This window comes from Sycon ciliatum, chromosome 5 (assembly GCF_964019385.1).
Source record: "Sycon ciliatum chromosome 5, ocSycCili1.1, whole genome shotgun sequence".
NCBI classification, from domain to species: domain Eukaryota; kingdom Metazoa; phylum Porifera; class Calcarea; order Leucosolenida; family Sycettidae; genus Sycon; species Sycon ciliatum.
Window position 1 is genome coordinate 9,520,927 of NC_088647.1, and position 15,853 is coordinate 9,536,779.

General features: G+C 49.9%; 1 protein-coding gene across 1 annotated transcript; it reads left to right on the top strand.

Annotated features, from left to right (window-relative positions):
- The first annotated feature begins 5 nt into the window (after positions 1-5).
- On the top strand, positions 6-15,688 carry LOC135817510 (RWD domain-containing protein 4-like). The gene is made up of 7 exons (XM_065330715.1): positions 6-216; positions 329-409; positions 1,672-1,793; positions 3,609-3,654; positions 11,884-11,988; positions 13,376-13,496; positions 15,531-15,688. Exons 1-7 carry the CDS (start codon positions 199-201, stop codon positions 15,671-15,673), a joined length of 636 nt encoding a protein of 211 aa, XP_065186787.1. The 5' UTR covers positions 6-198; the 3' UTR covers positions 15,674-15,688.
- The last annotated feature ends 165 nt before the right edge of the window (positions 15,689-15,853 follow it).

Below are 15,853 nucleotides of genomic sequence, written 5' to 3' on the forward strand. Positions count from 1 at the left end.
TGTAGGAAATTATTTGTTTGAATTGTTACTCTTCTATCTTGTGTAATTGTTGGCATTCTTTTCTGAGTACATGATTGTATATTATCCAGTGAAACATATAACCAGTAGTTCCGTGTTCGTGACTGCTCCGGCTATTCCTAACAGTCTATCGTAGGTATAGCAGTGCAGTGCCTTTGAATCCAGTGAGCAAATACCAAAATGGAAGCTGAACAAGAGGTAGGCATATCGAGCAAAAATTCATGTTAGATTTGCAACAATTCTATTGCAGTATGAGTGGACTGCTGACCGAAGCGCGACTGGTACACTGTGTTTGCTTGTTACGACTCAGGAGGAGCTAGAAGTTCTTCGCTCTATTTACGAAGCTGATCCTTGCTTCAAAGAAGTGTCAACGACCAAATTTACTTACAAGGTGGGTTCAATTTTATTTTTATTTTTGTAATTTTTGCGCAGGATGAAAGCAGAAACAATTACTATCATGAGCTTGTCACATAACTGGGATTGTGCAGTCCTTCAAAGGCTTTCCCCTTGGTTCTAACACATCTAAATGCACAAGCCAGCTCTGAGCAAAATTCCAGTATGGAATGTTCATGGGTTTATTTTGGGCTAGTATCATAGGGCCGATTGTAAGCATGTTCAAGACGACGCGTGCTGAAGTTCACGGCCACGAAGAGTATGGATTTACTAGAGAATGATGACAAGACCACTATAGAGATGTTAGGCACCGAACAACAGGGCCGGCGCCACTGGTACGGCTGGTGCGGCCATGGCCGTACCAGTTTTCACCAACTCCAGTGTTCATGGGCTGCTCAGTGCGCACTTGATTATCTGGAAGTACCAGTAATAAGCTATCCTCATACACTCCTTCCTAGAGTCTCTACCTCCTCAACTGTTCTTGTCCAGTGAAGTCTACTCCACTAGCTGCCATATCTGTTACCAGAGGAATGTGCAGTTGAAATAAACAGATAATGCACACAGGTAGACATGTATCCTCCCAGGATTTTGAAATTGGGCTTGTGGAAATAGTCGGTCCTGTAGCCGACCTGGGGCCATACCACCCACCAGGAGCTGGCTCCGAGCCTGAACAACGTAAACCAACTTAACCTGTTTTCACCATCTCTGTGTATATTGCAATGTTATTATTATTTTAGGAGAATTCCCTGTGTGTGTGTGTGTGTGTGTCTCTCTCTCTCACTCTCTCTCTCTCTCTCTTTCTCTCTCTCTCTCTCTCTCTCTCTCTCTCTCTCTCTCTCTCTCTCTCACTCCAACCACGTTTCAAGAACACAAGGAGGTTCCGATTCTCGGGGATAGTAATGCTGTAGGTGTACATGTCTTCACGTTCACGTTGATGAGATAGGCCAGTGTCACGTACCAAACAGCAGGTTACAAGCTTCTGATCAAGATTCAGTAAACACCACCAGGTTTCTTGTCGCTGGCTTTCCATCACTGTGGTACCAGTACCGAGAGGTTCACAACGGGGAGTGATCAATTAAGCACTCCCTGGCTTGTTGGATATCCGACATGCTTGGACAGCTGGTGACCAGATTCGTGACATTTGACTGTTAGTGTACTTTCATCAACACCACTCTGATTAACTAAGCAGCTGCAGCTGTTCGAGTACCGTACACTTACATTTTAGTTTCTTTGTCTTCTTTTCGCTCCTTTCTTTCGCAGGTGTCTTACAGCGATGATGCAGAAGACATATCCAAGTCGTTTGTGCTGGAAGTTGAATGGCCGGCGGAATACCCTGAAGCTGTCCCAGTATGTTCGCTGAACTCTTTCTTCAATAATCACCTGTAAGGATTTATGTGTGTGTGTGTGTGCGTGCGTGCATGTATGTGATTTCTTGGTGGCAAAGTCAACGGTGTGTTCAATTGTGGTAGGAATCAGTTCTACGCACTTTGGTACCGTATTTTTCCGGTTGTAAGTCGACCTTTTACAACTTCAGTTCTACGCACTTTGGTACCGTATTTTTCCGGTTGTAAGTCGACCTTTTACAACTAAAATAGAAGGAGAAAGTGTGGGGGTCGACTTACAACCGGGATTCGACTTATAACCGGGAACTATCAGTATCTTACAAAAAATGACCTGTACTGCATGCACGAGTGCACCATGTGTACACATTTTGCCAGTTTATTGGTCTTTTTCAAGGATTGGGACGTTATATCCTCCGATAAGGAATGTTTACATGATTTGTTGATGTGTAAGTAGCAGGGAGTGGTTAGTAGTGCTTCTTTGGGTGAAAACTTTAAAACGTAGAATTGAGACCTCAGTATACGGGGGTCGACCTATAACCGGGGTCGACTTACAACCGGTAAAATACGGTACATGTACTGCGACAGTCATTTGGGAGCACGCTAGATGAACTGAAGTCATGAAATGGGGTTGTAACAAATATCCAGTGTGGACTATATTCAGTCATCAGGGGCGTCGCACACGGTACGGTCACAAAGGTATTGACCGTACCGCTGTTTGCCCCAAGTGCCCCGTGAATCAATAAAATGCACTGATTTGGGCTCTAAATTCCCAAAAAATTCGGCTCGGCCACCCCTTCCCCACGAGTAAACTGTACTTGAGATGGCTGACCGTACCACACTAAAATACCTTCCAACGCCCCTGGTCATGTATTGCACGTCAGTGTGTGTGTGTAACGCTGTACTGGGGATATCACGCGCAGTGCTATTCAATGAAATCTGAGCGACTGAGCAAGTGTTGCGCCGAGCGTGATGCAGCCTCAGATCTGCAAACACTATGCTCTGCAAGGATGCTGGATGCTAGCTTATTCATGAGATCAATGCATTCAGCAGCTCTGTACATGTACTTCACCCATTGCATACCCCCCCCCCCCCTTCTCTCTCATACATACACACATACACACACATACACACATACACATACACACGCACACATACATACACATACTTCTACTTGCTCACTGCCAAACTGGTCACGTGGGTCTCCCCGGGAGAGGGGAGAGAGATACAAAAGGATTCTTGGAAAGATAACTCAATTGGCTATTGAACTGCCCAACGGCCGACACCCCTAAAATCCCCAAACTGTGGGTGGACTTGGAAATGATCCCACTTATGGTCTCACCACACCGCAGTAAGTGGGTGGGGACAAGGTGCAGAAAAAGGATTGACGGCATTAGGGTATCCGTCCTGGGATCCAAGTGCAGTTACCCCTGCCCCCAGTGAAGGTAATACTTGCTACTATAATAATGTAGTGTGGGTGACTAAATCAGAGTGGATCTGATATAAGCTTCACTAGCACCATTGATCACACGAGAGTTAATCTAGCCAGAAGCAGTCCATGGTTAACAGGTATGTATACTTCAAATAGTAAATATGAACCCTGAAACGAACAAAGGTGGCAGGTAAACCAATACGCCTTCAAGCAGCCGAGCCTGTTCAGTGTTGGCAACAGACCCAACACTATCTGGCATAAGTGTACCCACCAACCAAACTAGCTGGCACACACGCACACACACACACACACACACACACACACACACACACACACACACACACACATACACACGCATATATACTGTGACATACGCACATCACACAAATCTATGTATATGTGTACTTGCCCGTGTGCATGTACAGCTCAGCCAAGACCAAGGAGAGCATTTTGTTAGATATAAACCAGCAGGTGAGTAGTGCACACACCAGTGAATACATTTTTTGCAATTTTAACCCTTTGTGGACGGACTGTACGAGTTTCGATCTAATAAGATCGAAACTTCGTAACTCCATCGTTTCTTGAGCAAATTTCACAATCGAAGGGTCTTCGTGGTAGCGGGAACTCCAAGCTGTCCAATGCAACAATCGCCGAAGAGTTACAATGTCGGACGCCAGAGATATCGCACGCCGTATTCTTACCTCGGCAAATTCAAATTTTTGATCGATCATTTCGCCTTTTTGGGGGAAAATCCCTTTTCGTGTGCTCTTTGAGCGACTGAGCACATGATAATGACGTAGCCGGCTGAAGTTTGAATCGTCTCAAACAGATTTGAGCGTTCTGCGATGAAGGGCAGTGGAATGGCGTTGATGGGACGAATTTGCTTGCATATCAGGCTTGGAGACGACTTTGCTGTGTTACCGCGCCTGATTTGTGGTGGCCGGATAATGGAGATTGGTACCCTGACGTAGCTCTCGCCAAGAGCTTTCCAATGAGCCCTTGATTATGAAAATCAAGTGAAGGACACCAAAGTTATGACATGGTAAAGTTGAAAATTGTACTGACATTTTGTAATTCTGGTGCGTACTGTGCTAGTAATCCGTCCATAAAGGGTTAATAAAAGGAAGTGTTTCGAGCATACTGATCTTTTCACCATGTGATGTGGCTACTCATGCTGCCCTCTGTTGCCCCGGCATGCGTTCAACCAGATACAACAGCAACTCGTAACAGTATGAGACCAAGAACTTTCTCCTCTGAGATAAAACTGCAAGAACACAAACTGTAAACTGCTTCCTACAGTTCAAAACTGACAACTAAAAAACTTCAAAGGCATGGAAGTATACATTCTAGAATGACGAAAGCGAGAGCGCAATCGCAGCCCGCGAGTATCCACAGGACTGTGCACAAATGCAAAGACGAGTGAATATATTACGACTAGATAGCATGGAGACAGCACATGCATCAAACGATACGCTACTTGAATCTCAGACAATGCAAAGGTTGAGACTGGCCTGCGGTCAATACATCAGGCGCCAGCAGCATGCACTAGAATAAAAGAAATGAAACCTGAGTACAATGAAAGGTCATGCAAGATTCACCACAAGCTGGGAATATTCCAGAACATATCCCCCTTCACTCACGAGCACAGGGTCAGCAAACAAACTGTGACGAGTGAGTACTACTACGGTACTGTATGATGAAAGAAAAACTTCATAGGTTGAGAGAGAGAGAGAGAGAGAGAGAGAGAGAGAGAGAGAGAGAGAGAGAGAGAGAGAGAGAGAGAGAGAGAGAGTACTGTCACAGGGCTGCCTGTAGCACTTCAGATACACAAGGCACAAACTACTCGGTGTCCAGAATAGGTACTAGATGGTGGATAGACCGTCGGTAGATCTTGTCGCCGATCTTAATATCCACTACTCGGACGAGCTTGTCTGCACCAGGATGCACTGCTGTGACTCTACCCATGGGCCATGTTCCACGGGGAGTGTTTGATGTAAGACACAGCATGATGTCACCTACGGCTACATTGCGACCTTGACGTTGCCACTTACGACGGACATTCAACAAGGGAACATACTCATCTCGCCACCTGTTCCACACGTCTGCTACAAGCCGCTGAACATACAACCAACGTTTGCGTGGGTCTCTGCTGGGGTGCTCGTCTGCTTTCACTTCCAGAGCCATTGGTGGGTCGAGTCGTCCGACGAGGAAATGTGCTGGTGTTAGAGGCTGCAAATCAGCTGCATCGGCACTTACGACTGTCAGCGGGCGCGAGTTCATCATGTCCTCAACCTGGCACATGGCAGTCACTAACTCTTCATCTGTGACGTCCGCTTTCCCAAGTACTGCTTTGAGTCCGCGCTTAGCCGTCTTGATGAGGGATTCGAATACGCCGCCGAAATGTGGTGCTCTAGGTGGGTTGAAGCGCCATCGCACGCCATCACTGACCAGTCGCTTCTCGATCTTCTCCTTGTCCATGGCCCGGACGGCCTCACGGAGTTCTCGCTCCGCGGCAGTGAAGTTGGTCCCGTTGTCGCTGACCATTTCAAGCGGGACACCACGGCGCTTTGTGAATCTCTCAAATGCTAACAGGAATGACTCAGTGGAGAGGCCATATGATACCTCTAGGTGACAGGCACGAGTCTCAAGGCAAGTGAACAGGCACAGGTACCGCTTAGCCTGCGTCTTACCTCGGCCCTGCTTGGTCAGGAAGGGACCCGCGTAATCAACTCCTGTACGGCTGAACGGTTTCAACGAGCCTGCAACTCGGAAGTCTGGAATCTGGCCCATCATCTGGGACGCTGGCTCCGCACGGTTCTTACGGCAAGTGACGCAGTTGCTTCGAACGGCCTTGACTGTTGATGTTCCGTGAACAATCCAGTAGCGTTGTCGCAGATTGGCCAGAAGATGCTGTGGCCCAACTGCATGGAAGCACCGATGATCTTCCTGTTCGATTATCAGCTGGGTTACTCGGTGCTTTGCTGGTAGGATGACTGGGTGGCGTACGCCACTTGGCATGTTCTTTGTAGCTTGCAATCGACCTCCTACCGTCATCAGGGGTGACTCTGTTGCACTATCGAACTGGGGACAGAGAGGTGCCAGAGGGTCCGATTTCAACATCGGTTGCCTAGACTGTAGACGATGGTATGCTGTACCATGGCAATCCTTCTGGGCAGTTGCAATCCAGTGCCGCTCTGCTACTGATACTTCGTCAGTGCTGAGAACTGGAACACTGATGGAGCGGGTGCCGCCAAACTGTACTGGCACTCTCACTGGCGTGCTGGACTGGCTGTCCGATGCGGCATCCCCCTTCGTGGACTTGCTGTCACTGACTGCCTGCCGACAGTTTGCCACAAATCGCTTGCACCATGCTGTCACGCGTACCAGTCGCGACCATGTGCTAAAGCGACCCAGGATCTCGGAGGGTGGAGGGACGACTGCAACTAGCGCCGTCTTGAGCTGACCAGGCAGCGAGGATGTGCTGACTTCCTTCATCTGAGGCCACTCATCTGGCTGCTGGCGAAGAAACTGTGGACCGGACCACCACACTGCGTCACGGCACAGTAATGCAGCAGACAAACCACGAGTACCTTTGTCTGCAGGGTTGTTCTTTCCGGGAACATGTCGCCACTGGTGTGCTCTCGTTGAGGTCTGGAGCTCAGAGATTCGGTTGCCAATGTCCACTTTGTAGCGCCGGCTGTGGCTTTGGACCCAGCCCAAGACGTTCATCGAGTCCGTCCAAAATGTGTGAGCTGACACTGGGATACCGATGGATTCAGCGACGAGATGACTAACGCGAACGCCAAGCACAGCTGCTCTCAGTTCAAGCTGCGGGATCGTCTGTCGCCTCACTGGTGCCGGCTTCGCTTTCGACATCGCTAGCGTTATTCGGGTGGTACCGTCTGGGTAGCTGGCTCTGACATACACAGCGGCTGCTATCGCCCGATCTGAGGCGTCGGAGAAGCAGTGCACGGAAAGACTGGCGTCTTCGGATGGCTGTTGTGGATCCTTGAAACAGCGGCTGATCTCCAGGTTACTCAGGTCTGGGAGGCCTTGGAACCAACCCCGCCACTTGACGACTTGTTCCTTTGGCAGCAGGTCGTCCCATCCCTGTCCCAGCAACCAGGCATCCTGCAGGAGTACCTTAGCCGTGATGACGTATGGCGAGATCAGGCCACGCGGATCGAATATGGAGGCCAGGCCGCGCAACACAGAGCGTCGGGTGAATGTCGTGATGTCCTTCATTTGATGCTGGAAGGTGAAGGCATCCTTCTCGGCGTTCCAACTGACGCCGAGAGTCTTGACAGTTGGGAGGCTGGTGTCACTGTCCACATCTCGGACGACATCAGGTGACCTATCTTCCTCTGGTATGGTGTTCATCACTTCAGCTTTGTTCGACAGCCATTTCCGCATGTGAAAACCGCCCTTGGCAAGTAGCTGCTGCGTTTGCTCTCTGGCCTGGATGGCACGCTGTGTGGATGGTAGTGATGACAGCATGTCGTCAACGTAGAGGTCTTTGCTTAGGCACTGCACGACGTCAGAGTCGTACTCATCACCGTGGTGCTTGATGACCTCTTTCACCGCTCGTCCTGCCAGATACGGTGACGCCTTAGCGCCGAAGAGCACACGGGTGAACTGATACACCTGCACTTGGCCATTGTCATCATACCACAGAAAGCGATGATAGCGCTGGTCACGTTCCGCCAGTTTGACTTGGAGGAACATCTCCGACACATCACCAACAAGCGCAACTGGTTCCAGTGAGAATCGGATCAACACACTGGTCATGTCGTTTTGAAGTGCAGGACCTGTAAACATCTCATCGTTGATGGAGTGTCCATCCCAGCGGGCTGCACCGTCAAATACTATTCTCACTTTTGACGTGGATTTATCTGAGCGTACTACCGGGAAATGGGGTAGGTACCACTGGTCGTTGCCGTCTTTGGCTATCTCATCCGGGTCCACGCGTCTCACGTAACCCGTGGCAATGTGTTTCTGCATAACGTCAGAGTACTGCTGCTTCACGGCTGGCCTTGACTGTAGCGAGCGTTGTAGACTGCGGAGCCGCTGCTCAGCCTGAGCTCTGTTGGACCTGACACGTGGCTTACCGCTGTCATTGACCCATGGGATTCGGACAGTTACCCGGTTGCCGTTGCAGCTGATTGATTGGCTCGTGAGCTCCTCGGCTCTTCTGTCATCGGGTGAAGGCGTCTCCTCTAGTGGGTTATCTGTGCCCGCCGACTCATCTCGCCAGAACTTCTCTACTAGCTCGGTCAGCCCATCAGTTAGCACTGTGTCAGTAGCTGGTGTAGTAGCTGTGATTGCACGAGTGGTGTCGACTCCTGTACCAATGCACACCCACCCGAGAGGAGTTCGTCGAGCAATGGGCGCTCTTGCTGTTTCTGCTCGCCGTTCTTCTAGAGTAGCATGAAGCTCGATGGCATTCAGGCCGATAAGCGCGTCGATCTGACTGCCCTTGATGGATGGGAAGTCAATATCACTGAGATGCGGCCAGCTGCTCTTGTGCTGATTCCAGTTCACTGCCGGTAATGGCACGGTGACGGTGGGCAGAACCCAAGCTTCAAGCTTGTTCATGGTCTTGTCGCCCAGAGCCGCCACTTGGATCTGTACATGCTCACGTCTTGCTGCGGTCTGCTTGCCGCCTACTCCGGAAGTGACGAGCTGCCGCTTGGGTCCACGCACATTGAGGGCTGTTGCCACGGACTGCTGGACATAACTCGTGGACGATGCTGGGTCCAGGAGTGCATTACCTTGGAGGCTCACACCATTGTGTCGGAATACAACAGGCACAACCATGAATGACTCGCCACTGTCAATCTCTGGCTGATGACTTGCGCAATGTGTTGTAGCAATCTTGGCAGGACCGCCACTGCTGGCCGAAGCTGCGTTGGCCTTGATTGCGGCATTTGATGGGTCTGCAGCGGAATCCGAGCGTCGGATGTTGTAGTGTAGCATGTCATGATGCGTGCGGCTGCACTTTGAACAGGGTTGCCTGGTACAAGTCTTTGCGCGATGATTGAGACCGAAGCATAGGGCGCAGACATCTGGCTTGGACTTGATGACTTTCCATCGGTCCCTGACCTCCATCTTAATGAAATCGGGGCAGCGGTGGAGCTGATGCGCCTTGCCACACGAGGGGCAGCTTCTGTCGGCACCTGCATCCTTGCTAGTTGCCACAAATGTTCGTTCAGACTTTGTAGCACTCTGCTTCGACCATGATCTTGCTGGTGCTGGTGCTGAGGCAGTGACTTCTGTCGACCGGAGTCGTTCATCGGCACGGCGTAGTGTGTTGACGCGTCTGAGGAGCCACTGTGTTAGCTGGTAAATATCACAGTCAGCATCGTCATACTTCTCCATGTACCTAAGCAACAGCGATTTCGGCAACTTCTGCGTAACCGATAGATACAACTCACGGCCCGGTGTTACTGCACACATCTCCATATTCATGAGCATCGTCCGGAGTCTGAGGACAAACTTGGCAAAGTTGTCGTCTGACTCTTTTAGCTTCGGCCACTGCAAAATCTCCTTCTCTTGGCGCTCAACAGTGCGATTGTCGCCGCCATACCATGCATCTAGCTCCCTAAGGATGGTGTGGTAGGCTCCTGGACCGTCAAGCACGCCATCAACAAGGTCGCTGGCCGTGCCATGCATGAGACACTCACGCAGTTGTGCAAGTTTGTACGCTTCAGTCGTTAGTGGATCTTCGTCAACAACGCGGCGAAAGTTCTGCTTCCACCGGTCGTAGTCACTAGTCTTGCCAGAGAACTTTGGTAGCTCCAGTGGCTTCACGTGAAAGCTGAAACTAGCAGGGTGTAGTGTCTGCAGTTGAGGTGGATAGGGCATGAAGGACTCTGCTTGCGGGTTTAGCACCTGCTTGGAGTGTTCTTGCACTGCCACTGGTGTTGGTTGCTGCTGTTTGGCCACTGCTGTATGCTTCTGTGGTGTATGCCATGGTGGTGTTGCATTCAGCATTGATACTGCCTTCTTGTTACTGCCAGGCAGTCTTGATTGTACTGCTGCACTGCGTATTGCTGGCTGTACAGGCACTGCATTACTAGCTGCCTGTATGGACACTGTAGTACGTCCTACAGCCACAGGCGCACCACTGGCCATTGACTTCTTGGCTGGCACTACTGACAGCACTGTACTGGTCACAGACTTTTGAGCGGGCGCGCGCATGAATGCTTGCGCCACTGGCCCCAGGGCAGGCACGCCAAACGCATTGACACTACATGTACTTGACTGAGCTGGGCTGTCTTCCGCCACACCTAATACAGCCTCAGGTTGTGTGGGCGCATTCACAGTACGAAACGTACCTTGCAAACTCCTTGGCTTGCCGGGGTCGCGTTGTCCGTTCACTCCACCGACATCACTCATCGTTCTGAAGTGCTCACGCGGTGGTAATACGAATTTTCGACCAGGTCCGGCCAACTTGTCGTGCTCAGCAAGACTCTTGGCAGTCAATATTGCCCTGCCACTGGATGCAGCGTTTCCAGTCTCTGATTTGCGAGACGACACTTTGCTCCCTGACCCGGATCGTAGTGCAGCTGCAGATTCAGCCTCGGCTCTTCGAACCTCCAGTTCCCTCTGCACCAAACTTGTCTCACGAGCCAACTTGCGTGTCTCGGCTTCCTCCTCCAGCTCAGCGATTTGCCTTGCAGCCTCAAGTTCTACACGAAGCATCTCTGCACGAAGTGACGCCTGCGACGCAGCAGTTCCTGAAACTTTCGAGGGCGCATGTCCTGCAGAGCTCACGCTGTCCGGGACGTCACTCCAGTTATCAAACCCGTATCTGCTCGGCGGTCTCCCTTTGGTAGACCGCGAGCTCCGTCTACACTCAGCGCCTGGGACTTGCTCGTCGTCGCGCAGGACTTCTTGGATCTGGCTCTGAGATCCGGCTCGAATAGGACCACTATGGCTACTCATGCTGCCCTCTGTTGCCCCGGCATGCGTTCAACCAGATACAACAGCAACTCGTAACAGTATGAGACCAAGAACTTTCTCCTCTGAGATAAAACTGCAAGAACACAAACTGTAAACTGCTTCCTACAGTTCAAAACTGACAACTAAAAAACTTCAAAGGCATGGAAGTATACATTCTAGAATGACGAAAGCGAGAGCGCAATCGCAGCCCGCGAGTATCCACAGGACTGTGCACAAATGCAAAGACGAGTGAATATATTACGACTAGATAGCATGGAGACAGCACATGCATCAAACGATACGCTACTTGAATCTCAGACAATGCAAAGGTTGAGACTGGCCTGCGGTCAATACATCAGGCGCCAGCAGCATGCACTAGAATAAAAGAAATGAAACCTGAGTACAATGAAAGGTCATGCAAGATTCACCACAAGCTGGGAATATTCCAGAACATGATGTGTTTCTCTGAGAGAGCCGTATCCTGTGTTGTACATTGTACTGTAGCATGCGAGATGGTGGTATTCCTAATTTCCAATGAATGCAAGAGGTACACAAAAGGAAGTAAAATAGGGCTGTTTTGTCGTTGAGTTTCATGGCAAAACCAACCATCAGACAACATAAGGAGATTAGAAAAAACGCAGGTATATGAAGGCAAGCAGAGGAGATAGAATAATAATAATTTCCAATGCTTCACTCCGTTTCGTACTAACCAGACATGTTTCGTTTCACCTGTTGTGTCTGTGTCTTGCTGGTCAGGCCGCTGATAACATTGGTGAAGCAGTGACATTCACCCTCATTGAGTGGGCAAAGAGTGAGCTTGCTGAGACGATAGAGAAGAATGTGACAATGCGTGAGGAGGCGGTGAGTCAGTGCATTGTGTCTCCAGTCATTGCTATCCTTGCTGAAGCAAGTGGCTGAGAGATCCGACCTCGTGAATAAAGTAGCGCCTTGCTCAAGTGCGCAGAGTGGCGCGCGCGCGCGCGTGTGTGTGTGGGGGGGGGGGGGGGTGATGGTGGTGCTAGGGCTGCGTAACGCTAGTATATCCACGAGGTGGGATTTCTCTGGGCAGGACTGCAGGTGAAATCCAACCCCTATGGGCTGGATTTCACTTTGCACCACTGTATACATGTAGTGTTTGCTGTGCCTTGTCTTGTTCATGTGCGCTGCTGCACTCAAGTATGTGTGACGTGTGAACACATCGCAACTTGTCTGTCACCTTTTTCAGTTTTGCCACCTGAAGTCCCCGTCACCTGATCACTGCCTATGCGGTTGTGCCAATCCCGCGCTGTGCATGTACTTCCTGGAATATTGCCTGTACCTAGGCTATGTGCCAATTTCATGGACATTGTAACCAGAGAATGTACCCAGTGTGCTGACAGTGCTCAACACCTCAGAGGCAGAGCATAACACAGACAGACAGTGTAACCCAACTCTGTACTCCCAATACCACTGGCCACCGCCACGTATTGCATGTCGGTATTGAACTATTTGTTCAGCGTTGTCTCTACTTAGTAGGGAAATGGTGATAAAAGACACCAGTCACCTAGCAGAATGGCGGTAGATACACGCCTGCCCACACAACGCTCTCCAAGCTGCCAAGTTCTGGCTAAGAGTACTCCTCTCGCCACGATCATCATGATTATGCGTTCTCAAGTTTGCGGTATTCTACACTCTTGCATGTGCAAGTCTACACCTGTCCGCACATCACACACACACACACTCACAGTGTGCCAGGCGGTTTGTTTATAGGTCGGTTGTATGCAGTGTACCTACCTTCTTTTGCCCTGGGCACTCTCCACATCACTGTCCACGTTGCTGCTGGATAAATCTCTCCCATGTGAAATGTTTGACAAACACTGTTGCTTTCTTGTTGTTGGTTGTCTGTTGGGGAAGATGCTTGAATACAATGCATGTTGGCTTCTTGGTGTCTTGGTTGGCTCTGAAGCTGAGGCTGGTGTGGCAGTTACCCATGTGTTGTGGTATTATGGACGCATACGGACATGCAAGGCATGGCTCTACCTGGTACAAGTAGTAGTGATGTGTTGCAACACAGCTACATACAACTGTGCTACTGGCATGGATGTGTCTTTCCTTTTTTACTCATTGATTTGTTCCCCAAATACTGGTACCCTTCTATTGTGATGATGGTATGGTGTGAATCCAGTGAAATACAGTATTCTCACTTAACAGTTGTATCTATGTGTCAAAATAAATAGTATTATTCTGAATTTGGTTTGTTGCTGCACAGCTATCGACAGCTGATACTGGTGGTGGAGACAGTCCTTCGGCGCAGCCTGCAGCTGGGAAGAAGAAGGAAAAGAAGGAGCAACTCACCAAGGCGCAGAAGCGCCGGCTGGCAGAGAGATTCGGTGAGTCTAAAGATAGGCTGTACGGTGGCACTAACAGTCAGTTGAATCGTCATAGACTTTTCAACGCACTGGGTTTAGGTCTGTGAGTAGTATTGTGTAATGTGTGGGAAATTGCGGTCCAGTCAATTTGTTGCTGTAGTGCTGTACATCGCACTCTGTTAGTGTATGCAGTACCCTGTCAGGAGTCTGAAAAGTGGGAAAGCACGGGAAGCACATGGTATTATGAGGTCAGCTCTTCAAGGGACAGGCTACATAATGCGTCATACCAAGAGTGCATAACCAAGAGTACATAACCAAGAGTGCATAACCAAGAGTGCATAACCAAGAGTGCATAACCAAGAGTGCATAACCAAGAGTGCATAACCAAGAGTGCATAACCAAGAGTACATAACCAAGAGTGCATAACCAAGAGTGCATAACCAAGAGTGCATAACCAAGAGTACATAACCAAGAGTGCATAACCAAGAGTACATAACCAAGAGTGCGCAACTCAACGATCCCCTAGCCCTTGGTGGAATGTTTGTTATGACATCATCAGTCTTTGGCGGCTGTTTGGCTCACTGATGCCATCATGCGTAGCCAGAGATCAAAGTACAAATAATTTGTACATCGCAGCTACGGTAGTCGAAGCAGAACAATGGACGATAGATTGATGTGTCCTGAACCTGATTAACTCTCATCATATCTACAACACAAGCACGGGAAAGCATACACACTTGGTCATACTTCTACCGAAGAATGACGCGATAAAAAGATCCCGCCGTGGGTGAACCCATCAAAGCTCGAGATAGGAGTTGCACACTCTTGTTATATACTCTTGGTCATACTAGTGCAGGATCTGTTCGTCTCAGCGGAGCGTGTGGAATCCAAATGGTTTTATATTTGCCTCGAAAATCTCTCTGAACGGGCACATCTCTTATCCGGGAAACCTGGTCAAACAACCTATCTATCGCGTGGTCTCTACTTTATTCTTCGGCACCAAAGTGTGGGGTGTGCAGTGGTCACCCTGCTGTTAGAGATTGCTTGTGTAGTCTTCATTCTGGGTGTAACCTCAGATTCTCAGAGCTATGCATTGCCTGTGCATTGCCTGTGCATTGCCTGTGCATTGCCTGTGCATTGCCTGTGCATTGCCTGTGCATTGCCTGTGCATTGCCGTTGTACAGTACAGCACTGTCGGGCGCCGAAGAACTGGGGGTCAGGGTTCTAGCCTAGCCCGTTCTTATTTTTAGCGAACACAGCGGTTTCGTTCTTATTTGATGGGACAGTCGTACATGTACATTTATGCACAGTTATACGTCTGAGTGTACATTATAGTGGAAATTACGGTTTTCGTTCTTATCTGCAAAAATCCAGCCTACATCATTCTTAAAAGTTGGTCAAAATTCTAGCCTGGCCGTTCTTCGGCTGTCCGTTCTTCGGCTGTCCGTTCTTCGGCTGTCCGTTCTTCGGCTGTCCGTTCTTCGGCTGTCCGTTCTTCGGCTGTCCGTTCTTCGGCTGTCCGTTCTTCGGCTGTCCGTTCTTCGGCTGTCCGTTCTTCGGCTGTCGTTCTTCGGCTGTCGTTCTTCGGCTGTCGTTCTTCGGCTGTCCGTTCTTCGGCTGTCCGTTCTTCGGCTGTCCGTTCTTCGGCTGTCCGTTCTTCGGCTGTCCGTTCTTCGGCTGTCCGTTCTTCGGCTGTCGTTCTTCGGCTGTCCGTTCTTCGGCTGTCCGTTCTTCGGCTGTCCGTTCTTCGGCTGTCCGTTCTTCGGCTGTCCGTTCTTCGGCTGGCCGACAGTACTGTACAATCCAGCCCTGCCTCTAGAGCTCTGAGCAGCAGCACGGACCCCGAGGTTGGATTTCACTTTCCACAAGTGACTTGATGTCACATGATCTCTGCACACGCACACACACACACACGCATGCACACACACACGCACACACACACCACACGCACACACACACACAGCACACACAGCACACACACACACACACATAATTTTGTAGGATGTGACTGGATCCACGGCATTGCCGGCTTCTCTGTTGTCTTGTTTTGTATAGGTGCTAATGCGGAGGAGCGGCCACGCGGTTGGAACTGGGTGGACGTTATACGGGTAAGAAAACGCTGTTGTTGTTGTTGTTGTTGTTGGCATGTGCATGTAGGCTTGCATGTGTGCCTTCATGTGTTCTTGGTGGGGTGGTGATGATGGTGGTTGTGTGTGTGTGTGTGTGTGTGTGCGTGTGCATGCGGGTGCGCACGTGCATGTGTGCGGGTGCGTACGTGCATGTGTGCGGGTGCGTACGTGCATGTGTGCGGGTGCGTGTAGTTGTGTATGTTGTGTGTTGACTGCACCCATCACTGTTCCCATCACTACTACTACTAA

Coding starts and splice junctions, on each gene's coding strand:
- LOC135817510 (XM_065330715.1), top strand. Junction 1,794..3,608: donor TCTTTCTTCAATAATCACCT/GTAAGGATTTAT, acceptor GTGCATGTACAG/CTCAGCCAAGACCAAGGAGA. Junction 11,989..13,375: donor TGACAATGCGTGAGGAGGCG/GTGAGTCAGTGC, acceptor GTTGCTGCACAG/CTATCGACAGCTGATACTGG.